Source organism: Osmerus mordax, chromosome 5 (genome assembly GCF_038355195.1).
Source record: "Osmerus mordax isolate fOsmMor3 chromosome 5, fOsmMor3.pri, whole genome shotgun sequence".
Lineage (NCBI taxonomy): Eukaryota > Metazoa > Chordata > Actinopteri > Osmeriformes > Osmeridae > Osmerus > Osmerus mordax.
Genome location: NC_090054.1, coordinates 7,619,591 through 7,643,304, shown reverse-complemented (window position 1 = coordinate 7,643,304; position 23,714 = coordinate 7,619,591). Strand labels below are relative to the sequence as shown.

The 23,714-nt window shown below is 45.0% G+C and overlaps 1 protein-coding gene across 1 annotated transcript in view; it reads right to left on the bottom strand.

Moving 5' to 3' along the window:
* Positions 1 to 23,714, bottom strand: part of LOC136943695 (CUB and sushi domain-containing protein 1-like) — a 402,237-nt gene that overhangs the window by 124,656 nt on the left and 253,867 nt on the right. Inside the window, 6 exon segments of the mRNA XM_067237118.1 lie at positions 6,775 to 6,871; positions 16,283 to 16,407; positions 16,756 to 16,959; positions 17,091 to 17,186; positions 20,113 to 20,226; positions 20,395 to 20,511. Coding sequence (XP_067093219.1) covers positions 6,775 to 6,871; positions 16,283 to 16,407; positions 16,756 to 16,959; positions 17,091 to 17,186; positions 20,113 to 20,226; positions 20,395 to 20,511 — 753 coding nt within the window.

The window sequence follows — 23,714 nt, the reverse complement described above, 5'->3', positions numbered from 1 at the left end:
TGTTATTTTCACTTTACATTTACACTTACAGTTTAGTGCAGTGTAATTGTTTGCCGTGATAATTAAATGCTAGTGTGATAATAAATGACCAAATCATACAAACTGTCATGATACATTATTTTAATGGTGCTGTATCTGCTGGTGCACATGTCATGCACTAACCTACATGAGAATATGATACGTCTTTGCAGTGGACGGATAGCCCCCCCCCCCCCCCCCTTGAAATGAACGACTCGAAAAAAGATTTGTTCATTTTACTGAACGAGATTCAAAGAACCAAATCAGTAAAATGATCCGAACTTCCCATCACTAGTCTCGAGTTAAGGCCGAAATATACTACTCCGTTTTCACAGACACAGGGAACACCCTCTCCGAGCCCTGTCCGAGCCCCTCGGAGAGCTCTATATGCACCTCCTGATTTTCCTGACTATGCTTCCGCTATACCCCTTGGCTGTGATTGGTCCGTATTAAGAACCGCTTGCGTCAGGGGCGGGGTTGCCGTGACCAACAAGACGAACAGAATCCTAAACCCCTTCTTCTAAGTCCTCAGCCCCAAGATAAGGGTCTTGTATGTTTACCCAGAGTTCAGATTTGGGGGTATCCATCTTTTTGCACCCAATGAATACTGAACTCAGAATCATTCTTATACAGGATAACAGTTACATCTTAAATTTTTCCAACAGACCGCCATTGCTGTAAGTTTTTACAATTCCTATTTCAGCTAAACAGAATCAGAATTCGGTTTATTTGCCATGTATGTTATACAAACACGGAATTTACTGTGGCAGGGAGGTGCAAACACAAAAAAATATACGAATCTTAAATTAAGTAAAGGTACAGAAGTTTAACTATTCCTAAGAAACAAATCTAAAATCAAAACAATCTAAGAATAAAACTATTTAAATATAAAATAAAATATATATAAAAATAAGAATAAGAATGAGCAGCATGAGTGGTCAACATAGTGCAATAGTGCAATCAGATACTGGGTTAAATAATGAATGAATGTCAATGGGAGTCCTTGGCCTTGTTGAAGAGGCCAGTAGCAGATGGAAAGAAACTGTTCTTATGGCGTGAGGTTTTGGTCCTGATGGACCGCAGCCTTCTGCCAGAGGGGAGTAGCTGGAACAGGGAGTGACCAGGGGTCGGCCACAATCTTCCTCGCTCGCCTCAGGGTCCTCGAGGTGTGCAGGTCCTCGAGGGTAGGCAGATTGCAGCCGATCACCTTCTCAGCAGTGCGGATGATACGCTGCAGTCTGCTCTTGTCCTTGGCAGTGGCAGCAGCGTACCAGATGGTGATGGAATAGGTGAGGATGGACTCAATGATGGCTGTGTAGAAGTGCACCCTTTGAAGTGGAGGGCCATGTTAACGGCGTCATCCACCGACCTGTTGGCTCTGTAGGCAAACTGCAGTGGGTCCAGGAAAGGGTCGGTGATGGATTCGAGGTGTGCCAGCACAAGGCGCTCAAAAGACTTCATAACCACAGAGGTCAGGGCGACGGGTCTGTAGTCATTGAGTCCTGTTGGTCTTGGCTTTTTGGGCACAGGGATGATGGTGGAGGACTTGAGACAGGCTGGCACATGGCATGTCTCTAGGTAGGTGTTAAAGATGTTGGTAAACACCGGAGACAGCTGGTCAGCACAGTGCTTGAGGGTGGCAGGAGAGACAGAGTCCGGCCCAGCTGCTTTGCGGGGGTTCTGCCTCTTGAAAAGTCTGTTAACTTCACTCTCCTGAATGGAGAGAGTCATCACTGTAGAGGGGGGGAGGGGGAGGCCTCTTGGGTGGGAGGGGGTAGATCAGGACAGTCCAATTGTCTTTAAAATCTACAGTAGAACTCGTTCAAGTCGTTGGCCAGGCGGGAGTCGTTAGTGGAGTGGGGGGCTCTGGGCTTGTAGTTGGTAATCTGCCTGAGCCCTCTCCAGACAGAATCAGAGTCATTAGCAGAGAACTGGCGCTTCAGTCTCTCTGAGTACAGTCGTTTAGCCTCTCTCACCGCCTTGCTAAACCTGTTCTTCGACTCCTTGAATCTGTCTCTATCCCCACTCCTAAAAGCTTCCTCCTTCTCTGACCTCAACCTTCTGAGCTCTGCTGAGAACCAGGGCTTGTCATTGTTGAAGTTCACCCTGGTGCGTGTTGGAATACAGCAGTCCTCACAGAAGCTGATGTATGATGTCACAGCCTCTGTGAGTTCATCCAGACTATTGGTAGCAGTCGTGAACATATCCCAGTCAGTACAGTCCAAGCACGCCCGCAGATCCTCCATAGCCTCACTGGTCCACTGTTTTGATGTCTTCACAACAGGTTTACAGAGCTTTAATTTCCGCCTGTATGCAGGAATCAGATGGACCATGGCATGGTCACAGGGCTCTCAAGTGTCACGCATTGAGCGTGACAGTCACTCATTTCGGTCTTTTGTCACGCCCTCCCGCCACACATTGTATTTCTCACGCAGAAAAAAAATATTTATAATATATTTAATATGCCGCAGCACCCAACCAAAATTCCTCTGGCCGCGCCACTCTCACTATGGAACCGGCAGGAATCAAGCGCGTCTCCCCTGGAGTTCTTAGTCGAGCCTGCCACTTATCAGCCAATCAAAAAAAAGAAAGGGTCTATACAATAGCCAATCGGAAAATAGCACCATTGTATCTGGGTAAGATTTAATGCAACAACCAATGGAAAAAAAGCATATCCTGTAAATTTTCAAGTGATTCTGCTACAACGTCTTCCAAAAGTTTCGTTCACCTACAGAGCAAACCACTGGAGCTCGAGCATCACTTTGAGCACAGTCATGATATCCTGTTTTAATTTTACAACAAATTCACAACTTGTTTGACACAAACAATGACAACTTGACTGCTGTTTGAAAATGTTTCCCAGACAATTAGCATCATTTTTTCATGAGTGTCTTAACCAACAGTTTTACAGCCTGTTCACTGACAACACCTGCTCAGAACAAGTAGTTCATAGATGTAGCCGGTGTGTATCGGTGAAACTCACTCCTCAGGTATGTAAAAGGCCACCCGCGTCGACGGTTAGCTAGCTTTTCGTTGGCCTAGTTGGTGGGGTGGCGCTTGGAATGTCAGAGGTGGCAGCTTCGAACCCAGTGCGGGACGAACATAGGCCTGATACCTTTGATGGAACTTGCAATATTTCGTCTGATACATATAATAGGCCTAGTCATATTTTCGTTATCACACGATGACTGACATATTGTCACATTATAAACATCTCTTTCCAAATACGCGTAATAATTGTATGTGTTTTGCATAGTCGATGTTATAGGTCACTTTTAAAATAATGTGATATTTTATAATTATATCCTGGCCATGAATGCGTTAATCATTGCTGCCTTTCAAAGATGTCAGGTAAAAAGCAATTAATTAATTAATTAATTTTGACCCCCTGGTGGGGGGGGGGGGGGGTATGGGGGGAAATGTCACTCTTGCCTGTCTTCAAAACTTGAGAGCCCTGTGGTCAGACCCAGAGCTGCAGGAGGGACGGCATGGTAGGCTCTACTGACTGTAGTGTAGCAGTGATCCAGAGTGTTCTCTTCTCTGGTTGGGCATTTTATGTACATCTAACAACACTGCATCAGTGTTAGTGGTTAGTGGGGGTGGGGGTGATGCAGTGTTGTTTACAGTACATGTAAATCAGCATCTGAATACAAATTTGACGAGAAATGGGTAGTGTAGTTGCTGAAAATGTGCTTATTGTATTGATGAAACGGCTAATTTGTAAATTAGCTCCGACTTTTCGATAACCTAGCTAGCATCGCAGTGCAGCGCCACCTACTCTTCTGGCAGTGAATTGTTTTCAGCACCCACAGCCTTCGGAGTACTATAAATTCAACGAATCAGTCCGACTCCGTCCGTTTGTCAGTCTTTATAAGCAAAGCTCTGGTGTGTCTTTGACAACCGCCACTAGATGGCGCAAATGTAGCGATGCCACCATTTTGGACTGTGAGTTACAGCTGTGGCCAAAAGTATTGGGAGCGACATACATTTTGTGTTTGCAAAGCTTGCTGGGCCATGGCATAAAACGACTGTTAACATAATTTCAGTAAGTCATATCATCAGCACAGGGGAGAGTGTGAACTAGTTCTAGCCAGGTAAAATCACTATCATTCTGATTGGATTTTAAGAGCAGATTGACAGCTGTAAAAGACGGGACTATTTTCATATATTGAAAATGTTTGCCCAAAAAAGCTTTAGAAAATATGAAATGTTCCTTATTGTATTCCAGTATTCTATAGAAAGATGAAAACATTTTCCTCAAATACTGAACCAGCAAACTTTCAAACTTTCATAACGCAACATGTCATTGCCAAAACTTATGGCCACCAAAGAGTATAAAAGCACTTGCTGCCTCTATAAGAATGTACAATGTTTAAGATGATCATTATGATGATTAAGAATGTAAGATCAACTTGCCGGGCCCAGATAGCATTCTTATACCAGACATTTCCTCAGAAATGTCTGGTATAAGCACTGGAAAAAGCTCTGGAAAAAGCACTTGGTTCATCTAAGGCTCATTGGATTTTCCACTGTGTATTTATGTGTTCTCTTATTAGTCTAATCATTTGTAAAGGGATATTTTTTTTATGTGTTATAAATATTTTGTAAGCTGTTTATTTTAAATTTGCTACAAAAGTTTTTAGAATCCAAGATGTTATACCCCATGTCCATAATATGTAAAATTTACCATATTCCTCTATCCCACCAGTCTTCTATTTTACATTTACATTTTACATTTAGTCATTTCTATAAATAAAGATTTTCTATTTGATAATATACATCTTCTAAATTGACATATTATGTGGGCTAAAATTGTGCTTGAATATTAGTTTCCAGTATTGAAAGACCTGTTGGTGAAAAGTCAGCTTAGAAATAATAACAGTCACATTGTAAAATAAATGTAATACCCCCAAATGCTTTCAATACGGACAAACAAATGTTATACCAAAACTATGTTTCATTTTTAATAACAATTTGCAATCATTTTAATTTTAGCACTTTTTAGCATCTTACGTAGTGACATTTGTTTTTCCAAATATAAGATTGCCAGCAAATAGCTTGGGTAAGTAACTCTTGAGATAAATTCAAAGAATTCAAAAAGGAATTAATATTGTTAATATCTGTTGTTTATGTAATAAGTGAAATTCTGTATGAATGGTTTTCACATTTTGGCTTTGATTCTGTAAACAAATGTAGCCGACTAAGCAAGTAAATAGTATGAATATTTATGCAGGCTACATTTAACACATTATTTTGGTAGACATTAAATAAATGGCGATACGATATTGATAATTTTGTTTGTACATTGATTTGTTGGAGTGACGTTTTACTGGATTCACAATTTTGTTTGTACATTGATTTGTTGGAGTGACGTTTTACTGGATTCACAGTCCAAAATGGCGGATGTGTAGGACCGCTGCTGGGTGCAGATGCAATGGATGTTCTATTGAGCTTTGCCTCGTCTTATATACTCTTTGGTTATACAGAGCCACATACCAGCCAAACAAATTGAGGCTAATGAAGCTATTTTAAATGTAGGCTAGCCAATGTTTACTCACAGCTCTCAGACAATTATTACTAGAATTAAACCACCAGTTCGAATCTTCGTGCCCATCAGTGATGGGAAACCTTTTGAGCTAATCTTTTACTGACTGAATCAGGATTCACCTCAGAGTTTAGTGATTTGTTCATTTTATACTAGAGCTTGCAGTTCAATCCCCCTTCTTGGCTTTTGCGGCATTCACTACACGAGTGGACAATATGACCATCACAGCTCTCAGAATCTCAGAACCTAACAACACAGAGAGGGTAATTTGTTAATTTTGGACACATGATATCAATAATGTGTATTTGTGTGTTAAACTCCTGCCAGACAATGCCAACACATTTCCTTCGGACTGTGTCAGTAATGAGATCCAAGCTTTCCTCACTAGTGTCCATTTCAGTTCCTTATCCTATCAAAATATGGTCTGGAGCAGTCTGTGGTGAAACTTGTATGTTGTCTACATTGTAAAAGACCAGTACACTGGTTGCAGGGGTCCTAGAAGCAGTGGTAGCACCTAGACTGACAAATATCCAGTAATTACCACAATAACTAACCAAAACCTTTCTGTGTTTATAGGATAGTGATGCCATACATTTAGTTAAGACAGAAGCTCAATAGAGTGCTAACAGCTCCTGTCTTTGTTAAATAGCACACAGATGTTGAGATCAGGGAATTCCGTTGTTGGAGGGAACTAGCAAGCAGGCACCAGAAGCAGGATGGATGCCAGTTGGACGTGAGGAGGTCCCCAGAGGTGAGGCTGAGATAGCATCCAACATGAAAACAGGAACGTTTGACTGCTGAGGAAAGCAGGGCATGAAAAACTCTGGACCAAGATCAACTCTAGTTCCCAGGAATTGTAGTAAATACAAATGACTGAGTTTCATTTTAATGATCTTGTTAACAATGATGGGGTTGTAAGAATGCAGTAGAATACATGAAATAATTAGTAAAATGCATTATAGTTCATTCTGTTATTAAGTGCATACGTTGTGTGTGATGGGTAAATAACTACTGTGAAACTGCCTTGTTAAGAGCCAGTAACAGAATACTACTTTATCTAAGCAAGTTCTAGTTTAGAGTCAACATTCAACCTGCTGTCTAGAGGGACTGTATATTGAACACACAAAGTCTACTGTAAGAAAGAAACTGAGCTTAATGAAGCCTCCCATAACTGTGAAACTGTCTGGTTCAAAGCCTAATGTCTTAAATACCTGAGAAACTTCCTAGTTTGGGAGCCGTCATGTCCACTCCATCATAGATCTCCAGTGAGTCCCAGTTGTGTTCTGTAGCAAAGCTCATCACCTGGATCTGTAACAGCAAAACAACACAATCCACATTCATCTGTAAATATATCAACCTGCACATTATGTTGCTCATACACGCTACCACTAACTATCTATTAAAACTAAAATGATATTGATGGCATGAAACAATAATGACAATATATAGTATATACCCTGATGTAACAAGTTCTCCATGTACAATTCCACTAAATCGGGCACTGTACAGTACTTCTTGTCCTTCAAGGAATATTGCTTGTAGTGCTTGAGTCTAAAGGTTTAATTTAATACTGTGTGAGGGGTCAGGTGGAATACAGGGTCCGTGGGCACCCTCTCTTGGGAGTTAGGCCCAAGGCACCTAACTGGTATGATCGAGTAACCAGGTGAAACGCATATACTTGATTGTGCTTTCTTTAAAAGGTCCCGATTAGGTGAAGGAGAGGACAGAATGGAGCCGGAGAATACTCATGCAGACGGCGGTTGAGGGATGCCTGTGATTTTGTCGTAAAGTGTTTATTTTACCGTTTTGGAAATCCTAGTACGGCAGTGTGCCTGCTAGTGATCTGGCTCCTCTGAACCAAAAATATAACCAAAGTGTTGCTGCATTTGTCCGTCTCAGCATTACGTTTTTGCTGTCCTGCACCTGGGGGGGGGGGATGTATTCGGTGACGGATATAGCGAAACGTCACAACTGGTGGAGAATGCGGGCAATGTAAGCGGAGACGCATCTCCTACACACCCTGACGGTCCAATTGCAGTAACCAAGATGACAAGCGGGGAAGTGGTGGCTAACGGCCCAACAGACCGCAACCTTGAACGTCATCAGGCAGATGTTGGAAAGGGAACCGCGGGGACGGCCCATGCCTAACCTGAGTAGCCTGATACCCCGTCTCACGAAGGAGGATGACATGGAAGCCTAACTGACGGCCTTTAAGAGGACTGCGAGGAGGGAGGCATGGCCGGTTGGAGAGTGGGCGGGGCTCATTGCCCCACAGTTGACTGGTCCGGCCCAGGCAGCCTATTATGACCTGGGGGAGGAAGGAGCAGAAAACTATCACACCCTGAAGCAGGAGATCCTGGCCCGGTTTCACCTCAGCCCCAGGGAAAGGGCATGTCGATTCCACGAGTGGAAGTACTGCGAGGGTGTGTCCCCGAGAGGCCAGCTACACCAGCTCATTCGGCTGATAAAGGGATGGCTAGGACCTGACAACACTATCGAAGAGGTGTTTGAAACCATGGTGGTAGACAAATGTCTTAGGGAACTGACGGTTAGCCACGGGTTAGAGACGGTTAGCCACTGGAACCCTACCACCGTGGACAGGCTGGTCCAGTTAATAGAAACGGCGGGGGCCGCAGAAGCCCTAGTGCGAGCAGCACGAGAGGAATATGGGACCTCCTAAGAACGTTGACAGGACGCACTCCCCAGTGCAAGAACCCAGGAGTAGCGCTCATACCAGGCAGACACAATGTTACCGGTGTGGGGCCTTTGGACACATAGCCCGTCACTGTACCACCAGGGATGAACCCATGCCAACCGAGGCTTCCACCCCCACTCCTGCCCCATGCTGGCACGCGGAGGTAACAACAGCCCGGTGTGTACCGGTGAGGATGGGCTGCGTAGACACGCATGCCTTTTTGGACTCAGGGAGCATGGTATCCTTGATCAGAGAGGACCTACAAAGGGATTGGCTGAGGATATGACATATCTCGTGCATCCACGGGGGACAGCAGTGACTACCATATCGCTAAAGTCAAGCTCAACACCCCAGCGGGAAAAACGACAATGTCAATGGGGGTGTCTCCTGTCCTAATGGTGCCAGTGATGCTGGGGCGGGACTGCCCGTGGTTCAGTGTGCTATGGGTAAAGGCAGAGAGGAGCACCCAAGACCAGAAGAAGAAGAGAAACCCGGTTACACGTATCGGACTGGCCCACCCGACGAACGGCCACCGACGACCCGGGAGGAGAGGGGTTGACAGGCGCCATAAATGGGACGGCTTGCTGGGGGAAAGAGAGACAGCGTTTAACAACGAACAGGAGGCGGATACTCCAGAACGCCTACGACAGCTGTTTGCCAAGGCCTCGCTGGAGGAAGAATGGAAGGGCTTTGGGAGTTCACAGGACGAGGGGGTCGAAGAGGAAGACAGACTACGACAGGTCCTCAGTGGTCATGGAGACCACTGAGCAACGCGATGGGCAGAGTGGTGATGGTGGATGGAGAACGACTCATAGCCGAGGGTGAGTTAAAATACCCATTCTATTCCTTAACCAAAGGATTGTTGTACTGGGTCTGTGAACGCAGGGGTGAGAAGCGCAACCTGTTGGTGGTCCTGCGCACATATAGGGATACCGTTCTCTACCTGGCACATTCGCACGTCCTTGGGGGACACCTAGGGAGAGAGAAGACGGCAGAAAGAGTGCTGGCCCGCTTATACTGGCCGGGAGTGACGAAAGACGTAGCTAAGTACTGTACTTCATGCGACATCTGTCAACGGACAGCCCCTAAAGCAGCTTGAACACTGCCCCAACAAACTCCAACAAATCCCACAATTCTAAAGTTGGCAGTTGTTGGTGATTGTCTTTAGAATGTACAGAAAACCAATGCCAGCTCCACACTGCTCAGACAGTGACAGACTTTTTTCAGCGAGCTAATTACTTTTTCTGTGTGTTGTAGCATCATTTTAAGATCAACGTCATTCTGCGTTATTTATTGTGTGATAATAATATTTAACTCACAAAATAAAATTATAACTATTGAAATTATAAATTAACAGATTGTTTTAGACACAGAGCAATCATTATGTCATACCGTATGACCCGATTTTCACGTTGCACGCGTAAACGTTGACGTTACCGGACGGTTGAAGGAGAAAGCGAGCTAGTGCATGATAGTTTCAACAATGCATCAGTTTTTGCTACCTAAATGTCCATGTTTGGAAAAACGATTAATAAACGAGAGTGACGTAGAAAAAGAAGAAATGGCTGGGGTATCTGGTGTGGATTTTTAAGAAGAGGAACGTTGTGGTCAAGGAGGTCAACCCTCCACCACTACTGAGGGTGCATGGTGCTATAGCAGCATCAGTGACATTAGCATGGACGCTAAGGATGGTCCGAGAAGACCAAAACTCCAGAAATATCCACCTCGCATGTTTGGAATCCAAGAAAGTTTTTGTAAAAGCTAGTTGGAACAGTTTGCGTGGTAACAGTTAGCTGTGTAACATTAATGAATGCTGTCTGATTTGTTGCGTGCATTGATTGCAGTGTCGCTGAAGACTAGTTTCGGTTGATTAGCAACGAAGAGGCCCTTTTTTGCCGAAGATTTTAACTTTTAGCCTTTTTCCTTTTTATTTTTTTGGAGCCGCCTTAAAAAAATCTGACTCTTTAGCCTAGGACAAGCAGTCTGTCTGTGTGCTAGGTATAGGCTACATAAGGTTCAATGTGATTATTGATGATTGTGAACTGAAATAATATATACCTTTTTAACGCATTTCTGACTGTTTTAGTTAATTCTATCTGCTATTCCAAGATTCATTTCACTCTGTCTGACATGGTAGGCTAGTGGTCACCTGCGGACTCTAACATGCTGTAGGCCTATGCATTTTGTCAGTGACTGTCGCAGACTGTGCGCGTCCGTCGGAGGTAGCCTAGATAATGATAATAATAATACAATCGGTTTGTTTAGCGCTTTTCATGGACCCCCAAGAAGACGCAAGAGAGCAAACATGTACAGATGATAGACATATGGTGGGGAGGTGTAGTAGAGAACCATGTGACACATAGGCTATCACCCTCATTTCATAGCACCCTCGCTAAAACGCAGAGCTCCCCAGAAAAAAATGTCTGGCGCTGCTACTGCAATACACTGATACTTGTAGCCTACTAGATCAGGGAGCAGTGACCATAGTCTACTAATGAAACAACCGTGTTAGCAACTAGTTAGGTTATCTCTCCCTTTAGGCCGAAAGGTGAACCACGAAAAGTCTTTTAGAAAATGATTCCCGCTCCACAGTCTGGTATCTACACAATCTTTAGCTCATAAAAAAGAACGAGTCGTGCTAAGCTACCAAAAGAAGTTTGGCGCTGAAATTCCAGTCGATTATCGTTGCGTCTATGTTTTATGCAGAACTAGTTTCTTCAGAGCGTAATAGGATTTTGGTGGCACGGTTCGACACGTGATCGTTCTACACCAATAAGGTAGCTGCTTTTTGTCAACATGGATGGATATGTTTGGCAAATAGAGGATGGGACCTTGCACGTTACAGTGTTTCCTCTATGTTTATTTTGCCGTGGACAATCGACTGGAATTTCAGCGACAAACTTTTTTTTGGTAGCTTAGCAGGACTCGTTCTTTTTTATGAGCTAAAGATTGTGTAGATGCCAGACTGTGGAGCGGGTTGAAACGATAACAGGGTTCACCTTACGGCCTACTTGTAGCCTACGTCGTTTTGGATAAAAGCGTCTGCTAAATGACTAAATGTAAATAGGTTATCTTGTTAACAGATTAACATGGTAGAACTAGTTAGCTAGCTAGTCGCGATGTTTCTCATTGCGGCACTTTTTCTGTCTCGGTTGGAGTATGCTGGGTTCTCTCTTCCCATCACTCCAGGAGTACATCCTTGCGTTCTTGGGTCCAGAAACCAACCATTGTTGAGCCTAGTTGTCAAGGTAACGAGCTGTCAGAATGTTGGAGTTTGTTGGAAATCCCTCTACATTGGTCAGACATTCAGCAACTTCACCCGATCCGACTGAACATGTTGAACTCTTCCGACAGTACCCGACAATGACCAACAAACACAAACTGCTGGCCCACACTGACCCGAGTGTTGGCGTTTGTTGTAGAATGTTGGCGTTTGTAGGGGCAGTGAAGCTGCTTAAGGTGCACTACCATTTTGAGAGGGTGGCCATGGACTTGGCCACCCCGCCACCCCCCACCACTACCGCAGAGGGCGGTAGTGGTCCCACCAAGTGGTGGTAGACTACGCTACAAAATTCCCTGAAGCGATGCCCCTAAGGACAATGGCCACAAAGGGGATAGCCAAAGAATTGTACCTGACGGGTCGGCCTGCCCTCTACCATACTGACCGATCAAGTTACACCATTTATGTCCAGATTGATGAAGGACCTGTGTAAGCTGTATGAAGTGGAGCAGATACGCACAAGCGTTTACCATCCACAGACTGACGGTTTGTGTGAGCGCCTGGACAAGACCATTTAAGGGGATGTTGAGGAGGGTAGTCGACAAAGACGGTAGGAATTGGGACATGCTTCTACCTCACATGATGTTTTCCTTGCGCGAGGTTCCCCAGGCCTCCACCGGCTTCTCCCCATTCGAGCTATTGTATGGGCGACCCTGCAGGGGTATTCTAGACTTGGCACGCAAAGCATGGGAAAACCAACCATGCCCTTATAGATCCTTAATAGATCACGTGGTTCTGATGAGGGACAGGATGGCTACAGTATGAACAGTGGTCCGGGAACACATGGCAAGGGCGCAAGCGACCCAAGCGAGGTCGTATGACAAGTCAGCACAGCCGCAGCAGTTCCAGCCAGGGGATAAAGTGTTGTTATTAGTTCCTACCCCTCAACATAAAGTGCTAGCCCAGTGGCAGGGTCCTTATGATATAGTGACACAAACATCCCCGGTGAACTACAGGGTGAAGCAGCCCAGCAGGAGGAAACCTGAGCAGATCTACCACATCAATCTTTTGAAGTCGTATCAGGAGCGAAGAGCGCAGGCGCTGTATGGGATTACAGCAGAGAAGAAGGCGGCCTCCCCCGAAATCCCGTTGGGGGCCAAGCTCACAGCGCAACAGAGAAGAGAGCTGGAGGCGCTGGTTAAGAGGAACAGCCGGGTGTTCTCAAAAGCACCTGGACAGACAACCGCCATCCAGCATCACATCCCCACCGAACTAGGGAAAAAGGTGGGCCTACGCCCCTACCGACTGCCCGAGGCGCACAGGGTCCTCGCAAGGAAAGAGGTTAGGGAGATGCTGAGGATGGGAGTCGTAGAGCCTTCCACCAGTGCCTGGTCCAGTCCGATACTGCTCGTGCCCAAACCGGATGGATCGGTAAGATTTTGTAACAACTTCAGAGGCCGTAACGCCATATCCACATTCGACACGTTTCCCATGCCCAGAGTGGATGAATTGATAGAGCGTTTGGGGGAGGCCACCTTCATCTCCACTTTCGACCTAACCAGGGATACTGGCAGGTACCATTGGCGCCTGAAGACCGCCATAAGACTGCTTTCGCTACGCCTGATGGTCTATACCAATACGTATGCCTTCCATTTGGGTTGCATGGAGCAGCCGCCACCTTCCAGCGGCTGATGGACACACTGCTCCGCCCTCATCAGGAGTATGCAGCGGCCTACATTGACGACGTAGTCATTCACGCGGATGACTGGGACGATCACCTACGGAAGCTACAAGCGGTCCTGGAAAGTTTGGAGGCAGCAGGACTAACAACCAACCCAGCCAAGTGTCATCTGGGCTTGGACGAGGCTGAGTACCTAGGGTACACGATCGACAGTGGACTAGTCGGGCCCCAACAGGAAAAGACCCGGGCTGTGAGAGAATGGCCTCGCCCTAAGCACAAAAAGGGAGTACAAGCGTTCCTATGCCTAACGGGCTACTACAGACGGTTTGTGCCTGACTATGCAGACTCTGCCTGTGATATTGGATACTAGTAGTCCTCAATCCTTCATAATCAATAGAAATAAGGCAGAAGCTGGCTGTTGTTCTCATTCTGCAGTCTTCCATCCCATATCTAAACAAATAGATAAATGATAACTTTCTTAAATTAAATTAAGACAAAACTGAAGTCCTACTATGTGGCCCCAAATCCAAAAGAGAGATGCTAACTAAGAATCTAGGAGGTTTAACCCCCTCGCTTAAACCAGAGGTAACAAGTCTCGGTGTAATCCTGGACTCGACTGAATTTCAATTCTCACATTAATGAAGTGACCAAAACGTCTTTCTTTCACCTCAGGAATATAGCGAAGGTATGACCATTCATAAACCAAAATGATGCAGAGAAGCCATTTCATGCTTTTATATCTGGACTACTGGTCTTTTATATGCTGGACTACTGGTCTTCCCCCCAAAAAACACAAAGACTTCAGCTCATTCAAAACTCTGCAGCTAAATTATTAACCAAAACTAAAAGGAGAGAACACATTAGTCCTGTCCTTGCTACTTTACACTGGCTCCCTGTTACCTTCAGAATTGACTTTAAGTTCCTCTTCCTCACATAAAAAGCTCTAAACGGACAAGGGTTTAGCTACATTGCTAACTATCTTACTAACTACACACCAGCTACAACACTGCGATCATCAAATGCAGGCCTATTAGAGGTCACCACAAAGACTGGCTCGAGAGAGCGCAAAAACTGTTGCTCAAGATACCGCAAAGACTGCGGCTTGTAATCAAAAGGCTTGAGCAACACAGTTCTGGACTGCTCTGCGAAAGGTCTGAGATTGTGTGTTTAAGATTTGAGTCAAAAGGCTTGAGCAACAGAGGTTCTGGACTGTTCTGCAAAAGGTCTGAGATTGTTCTGGATTACCGCAAAGACTGTGGCCTGTGTTTAGAAGGGTTTTATTACGTTTATTACTCAGAATATTGTTTTTATTGATTTTATGTAAAGAACTTTGAGCTGCAATTCTTGTATGAAATGTGCTATATACATAAAGTCTTATTATTATTATATCTTATGTAGTGAGGTCAGCAAGACCACACAGAGCCAACATCTTGCCACACCTGAAAAGTGATTCAATCACAACAAACAAACCTAATCAGCCCTCGTGACACCCTCAGTATGCTGATTACCCACCAAACGCCAATGCAAAGGAACTATAGAATTGGGGGAGGACCTCCCCGATCTACCTAATCAGCTGCTAGCTTGCAAGCTTCAAAGGGCCTGATTGAGACAACACATCTCCAGCGACCATTTGCTATCCGTTTCGGCGGCGATTTGAACAAAGAACATACCTTGATCAGAACTTTTGAGGAAAGTTCTTGAGACTTCACCTTTACCACAAGAGTACAAGGTGGAGAATTATGAGAGGGATATTTGTGTCATGTTTGTTACTGTGTTTTAATGTTGTGTTCACTGAAATCTTGATTCTAGTAACAACTCCTTCTTCCTGAGAGATAACCATGTCATTCTTGGTATCTACACAAAGCTATCATAATAAAACAATCATAAAACTATATTTTGTAACTGTACCAAGATGTCCAGAACAATATTTGAACAAACTTATGAACCAGCCAGAGATCAGATCACACCTTTGGTAGGTGTGAAGGAAGGAGGGGGGAGTTGAGAACCCAGCCTCCCCCAATCAACGTCTGACCCAAACAGGCCCTCCCGCGAACTCTGAACTGTATAAAGCCCTAAGATGACCATCAATCTCTGACTGCAGCGAAACCGACCATGGCATGAACGCCATTAGGATTGGCGTTCCAAGGACATCGCCAAGCTTCTTCTGAGATTCAACTTTATAGTGATCGCGACACTATCTGGACGTTTCAACAGAAGAACCAAAAACGCAATTCTAATTGCGACTTCACTGACATCCCGCAGACTCAGTCACATGACCCAGCACAGCCGCGCTTTGACTTCAGATTCTTCAAATGGACCTTTGGCGCAAACCGCCCTCAACCTCATTGATCAACCCCTGATCAAACGTAACTATGGATAACGCTCTTTCCTCCTCGACATGGCATTGGTGTGAGCTCTGTTTATGATTTGTAAGGATGTAATCATTGACTGTACAATTTCTGTCTTTCTTTAAGTTCGACCATTTCATTCTGTTCATTGAAACCAATCTCTCATATCAAACCCATAATCTAACTGGTTCATAAGATCTGTTTAGGGAGTCAGGTGGCTGAGCGGTGAGGGAATCGGGCTAGTAATCCGAAGGTTGCCAGTTCGATTCCCGGTCATGCCAACTGATGTTGTGTCCTTGGGCAAGGCACTTCACCCTACTTGCCTCGGGGGAATGTCCCTGTACTTACTGTAAGTCGCTCTGGATAAGAGCGTCTGCTAAATGACTAAATGTAAATGTTTACCTTACTTGAATAAATTCATTGTAAAGATATTTTGACATGCGTGTTCACTGATGTTACGATTGGCTCTACACTTAGAACGAATTCATTCCTAAAGATGAGACTGATTATTACATATTAAACATAGGATTCCCTAATGTCCTAAACCAATATTAGGGTGGTGCCCCGAGACTTTATGATAAATTAAGTATTTCTATCTTTAAATGAGCAAACCCCGCTACACTAATTCAGCCTAAATTTAGAACTGCTCATTCTCTCCTCCTCTATTCAGGATGATTGGCAGTTCTGAATGTGCTATAACCTATCAATCAGATGGCTTTGTGTGTGTCAGAGCAGTTTATTGCCAGTGATTACAAAGATGGGTTGTAGTACTGGCCTGTATGCCTGCTCCCTCACTGACGATGATCCTCCAAACACAGTTAAGACTGTTCCCATATGGCTCTGGGTATCCAGGGGACAGGATGGTACCTCTCCTCTCGGTCAAGTTCCCACTGCACGGCACTAGGGGTCACAAAGACACACACATAAGCATGCATGCAAACACGCCCCCACACGCACACACACAGGGTTCATACACCGGACTCCTACAGAGAAGGGCAATGTCAGAGCTTAGTGCCCATGCTGCTAGTTTCACTTAGGACAGGTCAGACATGACTCACTGCTGCTCCCAAAAACACATGATTCATCTCACACAACCTGTTTTCGCCTGTGTACAGTTTCTATGGTTACATGGCTACTCAGCTCAAGTTGGTATCCTTTTATTTTTTCTACAGCCTCAACAATCCTTTCAACCCTCCAAACTCTATTTCTGCTGAATCCATCTGCAAAATCATTTTGATGCAGACTCACCTACGCAAGTGGGAACAGTGTCATTCCACTGTGCCAGGGCATTGGGCACTGCGTGGCATTTGATGGCCGTTGAACCCTGGAGCAGGTAGCCTGGGTTGCATTCAAACCGGACCACTGACCCAGCGGAGAACTCCGAACCGATCCGTCTGCCATAGCGAGGCTCAGGAACAGAACTGCACTGGGTGTCGCTGGTCCTGGGAACCGCTGTACAGGACACAGAGGTCAGGACACAGAGGTCAGACTTTAGGACCACTGAAATTCAGAAAATTGTCTGCTAATATGATCAATTTTAATGAAGTGGGAGAACATTATAACACTGGTGCTTGCTAACGTGCCTTGGTAGACAAAGTGGAAGCCTCTCGCAGATGGACCACTCTTGGCGCTGAATCTCAACATAATCTGGTTGGATGTGGCCAGGGGCAAGGTCTCCCCTGGAACACCAGCAAAACACACAACAAAGCAAACCAAAACACAAATGTGAAACCGACATACAGACTATAAGCAAACAAAATCGAGAAAGAGAGAAGTGAGATAAGGTATCTGATATGGTTTAAAATGGTAACCCTGTATAGGGGTGGACGGTATGAACAGTATAGCAATATACCGGTATGAATTTGGCCTACGATATGGATGACTATACCGTGTAACCGCGGTTGAGCCTTCCAGACCCATTCACACCAGGCATGGCATAAAATTACCGTACGGAGCAAGCAATCTCACGCAATAATTTTCAGGCTTTACCCTTCGATTACAACGTTCGATGTTTAGCCTACAAAGACTTGTACGTCAAAAACGTAGCATGGAAGAGTGTACCCACGCCAGCGTCCATGTAATACCATTACCATCCATGCTTCAAATATTCCCTAACCCGTGATATACATTTTAGGCCATACCAAACCCTAGCCCTGTAGCTCTCCGGTAGCTCTCATACTGGCCTGGGCTCATCTATTTTGAACTTAAAAACATCACCACCTCAACTGTTCTGACTACCAGATGTCCTATCAGTAACTAGGATGTCGGCCAAGCCATGGCTATGACTGCTTCCCTGTCCAATCGTGTATGGGGGATGTTGCTGTCCAGTAAGAGATAGTATCTATGGTGATATATGACACTGGGAAGAGAGAGAGAGTTGTCTGCAAGGTGTAACAGGCTAAATGACATTTAGAATCCATAATTAGATACTGTGTATCAGTCTAGAGGTGGAGAAAGTATGTAGGTGGATAATCAGCTTCTACTTAACTGGCAACTGTTCTTTCCCTAATGCACGTTAATGATATAACACAATTATTATAAAAAATGAAATCACAAATGGAGGAAAATGGTGTGGAACTTCCGATTCTATAAAAACAAGTGCTTCACCATATTGGCACATAATATATGCACTAGGGAATGCTGCAATCAATACAGAGCATGGAGCAACATTTGATCATTTGACAAACAGGGTAGACAAACAGCAAGGGGAGAAATTGAGACGTGGCTGCTCCGATGCCTCAAAACCACCCAGTCTGCAGGCTACATAGGGGGTAGGGGTTCCTGTTTGTGGATTCAGAGTCTAACAATCTGCATGGCTCCTGGGGTTCTACAGCGTGGCACTGAATAGCGGATAATGTGAACGTAAAAGTGCCATATCATTTAGTCATTTATTTTTTAGCAGACGCTCTTATCCAGAGAATATCGACACTTTATATCCTACAACCGTCATCAATAGCCAGTGGGATGTAAAACTAAGTCTGATTTCTGTCCTCTACTTGATGACATTACATTACATTACATTTATTCATTTAGCAGACGCTTTTATCCAAAGCGACTTCCAAGAGAGAGCTTTACAAAGTGCATAGGTCACTGATCATAACAACAAGATAGCCACAAAAACATTGCGAGTAGCCAAAACATGAAGCACACATTGTGAACAACCAAAGTAAGTGCCAAAGGGAAAAACCATAAGAGCATGTAGTTAAACAAGTTACAATTAAACAACATGAACAGCTATAAGTGCAAGTGTACCTGTGGAAAAAGCAAGCAACAATAATAAAAACAATATATCACAGCGAGTACAAACATTTAAATCAGTTACCACTAACCACAAGAGCAACAAGTCTCTAAGCAAGAGTCATTGTGATCCTTGAGGAAACTAACATCGGGTCAAGCGAACCATTCCTAAGTACCGTTGTACTCCCGGAACAAGTGCGTCTTGAGCCTTTTCTTGAAGGTGGAGAGACAGTCAGTGTCTCTGATGGAGGTGGGGAGTTGATTCCACCACTGGGGGGCCAGACAGGAGAAGAGCTTGTGTTGGGACCGGGCGGTCTTGAGGGGTGGGACCACCAGGCGGTTGTCTGAAGAAGACCGTAGGTGACGGGTGGGGGTGTAAGGCTGCAGGAGAGACTTGATGTAGACGGGTGCAGTCCCGTTCACTGTTGGAAGGTCAGTACCAGGGTCTTGAATCTGATACGGGCCATGATAGGTAGCCAGTGGAGAGAGATGAGGAGCGGGGTAACATGGGAGCTTCTGGGTAGATTGTAGACCAGGCGGGCCGCTGCGTTCTGAATCCTCTGAAGAGGGCGGGTTGCACATGCTGGGAGACCAGCGAGCAGCGAGTTGCAATTGTCCAACTTGGAGAGGACAAGTGCTTGGACTAGCAGCTGGGTGGAGTGCTCAGACAGGTATCTCCTGATCTTCCGGATGTTGTAGAGGGTCTACACGACCGGGAGACCGCAGCAATGTTGGCCGTGAGGGAGAGCTCGTCGTCCATGGTAACCCCAAGGTTCCTGGCAGAGGATGAAGGGGTCACCGTCGCAGATCCCAGGGTGATTGAGATCACCCTGGGATCTGCGACCTTCTTCTATGTCAGCAGTGCCAGCCATAGTTCTGTGCTCAAAAAGCTACAGAGCCTCCTCATTTGAAAGGGTAAAATAGAGGGAGAAATGGGCTATGAGGAAAAGATCCCTGAGCCTGACAGAACCGTGAGTCACTGTAGAAATGTTTATTACAGTAGTTATGCAATCTTTGATCAGCAAATCTTAAGCTTAAAAAAAATATATAAAATGTTCCAACCATTAAAGATAGAAATATGTTATGAGTAGATCTATGTTTTATTGGATCCCAGATCAATATAGCAACAGTATGTACAGCAAATATAAACTGGGTCTGTGGTATTATGCCACCAGCAATTATAATTTTCTTGTCTCACTGCTAATCAATGAAATAATAAGGCTGTGTACACCACAGAAGCTGGCAGCAGAAGCTGGCAGCAGCAACATTTATCAATCCTAGATCCATGGATCTAGTTCTGGTTTGTAATAATGACTCCTCAAACAAGGGCCCTTTGTGTTGTGTTCAACAGCAGCCAACAGCTCTTACCTGAGTGAGAACCGGCTAGCGAGCTGAGCAGGCGTGTGATCTGATTGGCCCCGTCAAACAACTCCACAGAGTCATTCATGGCTGTCTGGAAGAAGGCAAACTGTCCAAATACCACTAGGCAGAGGAGAAGAAAGAGACCTGGTTAACAATTAACACTCAGGTTCCAGACAGACCGACAACACCGGGTTAAAGCACCACTGGGAAATGTATCTGGTTTACAATGATCAATGACTGAGATATTACTTATAAGCTGTTTAGAGAAAGGAAAGTGAGGAGTATTACCAAACTCAGCAGAGACAGTGATGTAATAGGTGCAAGTCTGGCCTCTGGTGTAGTTGTGGGGGTAGTTAGGAGACAGGACCACACCCTCAGAGCCTGTGTAATGGCCTCCACAAGGAGCTGGAACAGAGAGGACATACATGTAGCTTCTGATTCACAATACAGAAACCGGTTGTGGTGACAATCACTTGCTGAGGTTCAATGTCCATAGAAAGTTCTAAGTAGATAAAGTAAATTGTGTTGTTAAAATGTAATAGGTATATATATATATATATATATATATATATATATATATACTTTATTAACTGAGAAGGAAGAGGGTGTAAAACATAATAGTTTCTAGCAGGTGTCTCCATTGCCGTTTGTATGGGCTCAAAGATGCTGATGCTAAGCTGCTGTTGCCAAGCTACAATTTTGTCTCAAAATACTGGCTTGCAAGTCATACAATCTTGCACCCTATTAGACCAAAAATTCAAGTTGCAATGAATTTCAAAGTGCCAACGCAGAGTTTATTGTTTCAATCCACGTGTTAGAATCCCTGCTGGTTCACTACAGGTCCTCTAAATTAGGTTGGGTTTGCCCTTTTTCCACAGCCACAACACGTTTTTCTGACCCATTACTTATTGATCAAAACCCACTGTACAGAATATCAACAGAGCGTAGTAGCCAGCACCTGTTGAAAGGTAACCACGATAAGGATGCCATAATGAGCAGTTGGATAGCCTGTCTGCCTGCTTGCTAATCTGTCTTAGTGATGGGCATTCCGGCTCTTTTTCGTGAGCCGGCTCGTTTGGCTCAGCTTACTGAAAAGAGGCTCTTTTGGCTCCCGAACGGCTCTTTAAAAAATTTATGTTTTAACTATGAATTTGACTATGATAGGTGTGAAAACAATTTCAATTAAACTATTAAATGCAATCATACCCTACCTAAACCACAATGTCTTTAAAAATGCATTGATTTGTTATGGCTCTCCTCCGAGTTTCGACTACTCCTCTAACTGAGTGTGTGTGAGTTGGCTCTGCCCTCCCTCATGCAGTATAATTGGTTGACACTGCGTATATGATTGACAGGAACTGTGACAGAACGCAAGGCGTCTGCCACGTAAATCGGTGGCTCTCGGCCGATTCCATGGAACTGACCAGTTCCGGCGGGTGTGGCAGTGTCCTTCCCTGTTGACGTGTCTTCCATGTGAGGTGGGGGCAAACCAGGGTGCAGGGCGGGGAAAGTGATTTATGTGTATTGTGCGCACCGGGGGCGGAGAGCGATCCGGGGAGCAGGGGTGCGCACTATTTTAAAGCAACTAATGTATGAAGTGATTTTATGGCAGTCCGTGATAAAGACATAATGTATGTGTGAAATGTGTCATGTCAATATGGTGTTAAAGGGGGAAAACCGGGTGAGCATGTTAATTGATTGTGACGCACGTCATATGGTATCGCCCAGGTGAATAAAGGTGTGCTGCACAGCACAGTTAGGAGACTGGTTGGCAGGAGCACGTCCTATGGGAGTAATTATTATGCACAATAAAGCCTATTTCGTTCATGGAGAGCGGCATATATATCGCAATGGACTTTACGGACTCAATGGACTATGGAAAAATCAAAGAAGGGATCCTGGAGAAGTTTGAGATCAATCCAGAGACCTACCGGCAGCGGTTTCGATCCACACACATACTACCGGATGAGTCATGTAAGGAACTTTTCACCAGACTGCGGGAGCTGTTTGAGAAATGGGTGCGTCCACAGGCCCATACAATGGAGGAGATCGGCGACATACTGGTCCTGGAGCAGTTCCTGAGGATGGTGAACAGCGACGTAAAGCTCTGGATTAACCCTCGTGCTGCCTTCTGGTCACATGACCCAAAGGTTCATAACGAACCATCGTTGTGTTTACCCAATTTTACCCAATACAAAAACAAATTAAAATAATTTTCTTTTAACCTTTGCAATGTGGGGGGTCTGAGACAGCCTAGCTGTTAAAAGAAAATGCTTCACTTTGTCTTTGTATGCGGTAAATCTGTCGCAATACGACGGTGGGTCACAATGACTGATGGGTCAGAATGACCCGAAGATAACACAAGGGTTAAAGAACACAACCCCAAGTCGGCAAAAGAGACAGTGGTGCTGGCCGAGTCTTTCATTTCTGCACGCAGAGACTTAAGACCTTACCAGATGGCCGGGGGGAAGGAGAGCCACGCTGCATGGCCAGGTAAGTCTGAGGGTGGTCGGGATGGTGGTCAGAGTAACAAAAGCCCTAGAACTTTCAGTGTTAGTCCAGAGGAAATTGTGTGTTATTATTGTGGTCAGGCAGAGCATATGAAACTCCCCGCAAAAAGCCAAAAGGATGCACAGGTTGTGTTTATCCCAAAGACCAGTAAGGGGGGAGCCACTCTAGATCAATGGGAGTCCCTAATAGATGTACGGGTGGATGGGCAACAGGCTCAGGCTCTGGTGGATACGGGAAGTAGCCAGACTATTGTAAGGGCAGACCTGGTGGCCAGACGTAACACACTGTTAAATGGGGAGGTGTTTATCCGTTGTGTACATGGGGATGAGGTACCCTACCCTACTGCAGAAGTTTACCTGGAGGTGGATAACGTTTCTTATTTGATCACAGTGGCAGTGGCAGAGAAGCTACCATACCCAGTAGTCATGGGGGGAAGGATATTCCAGGGTTAGCAACACTGGTAGATCAGGAGCAGAGTTGCAACATAGCAGCCACCCGCTCACAGACGAAAATACAAGACAGGGATAGTTCATGGGACATGTTACCTCTTGCGGACTCAAAGAGATGCAAGACAAGGAGCCAGAAGAGAAGAAAGAAGTTTAGGGGTACTAAACTGGTAGCATTGGATCCAAACCCTGAGTTTGACAGTGAGTTGAGTAAGGCCATCCCTGCAGACATAGGTAAAGCTCAAAGAGCAGATATGTCCCTGAAACCATTTTACACAGGGTTGGTTGAAGATGGGGAGGCAATCGGCCCCAAGTTTAAGCTAAAAGGAGAAATCTTGTACCGCCATGGGGATGAGAGGGAGCAGCTGGTTTTACCAGGGCCTCTCAAAACCATAGATATAGAGCTAGCACATGCTAGTGCATGGGGGCGGGGGGGGCATTTAGGCCAGAATAAGACATGGGACAGGGTTGTTGACCGGTTTTATTGGCCTAATATGTATGCAGAACTAGTTCAGTTCTGTAAATCCTGTGCAGCATGTCAGTTAACTGCCCCAGTAAGGAAATTGAATAGAGTGCCATTAGTCACCCTGCCTATCATAGATGTTTCCTTTACCAGAGTGGCAATGGATATAGTGGGCCCATTAGAATGCA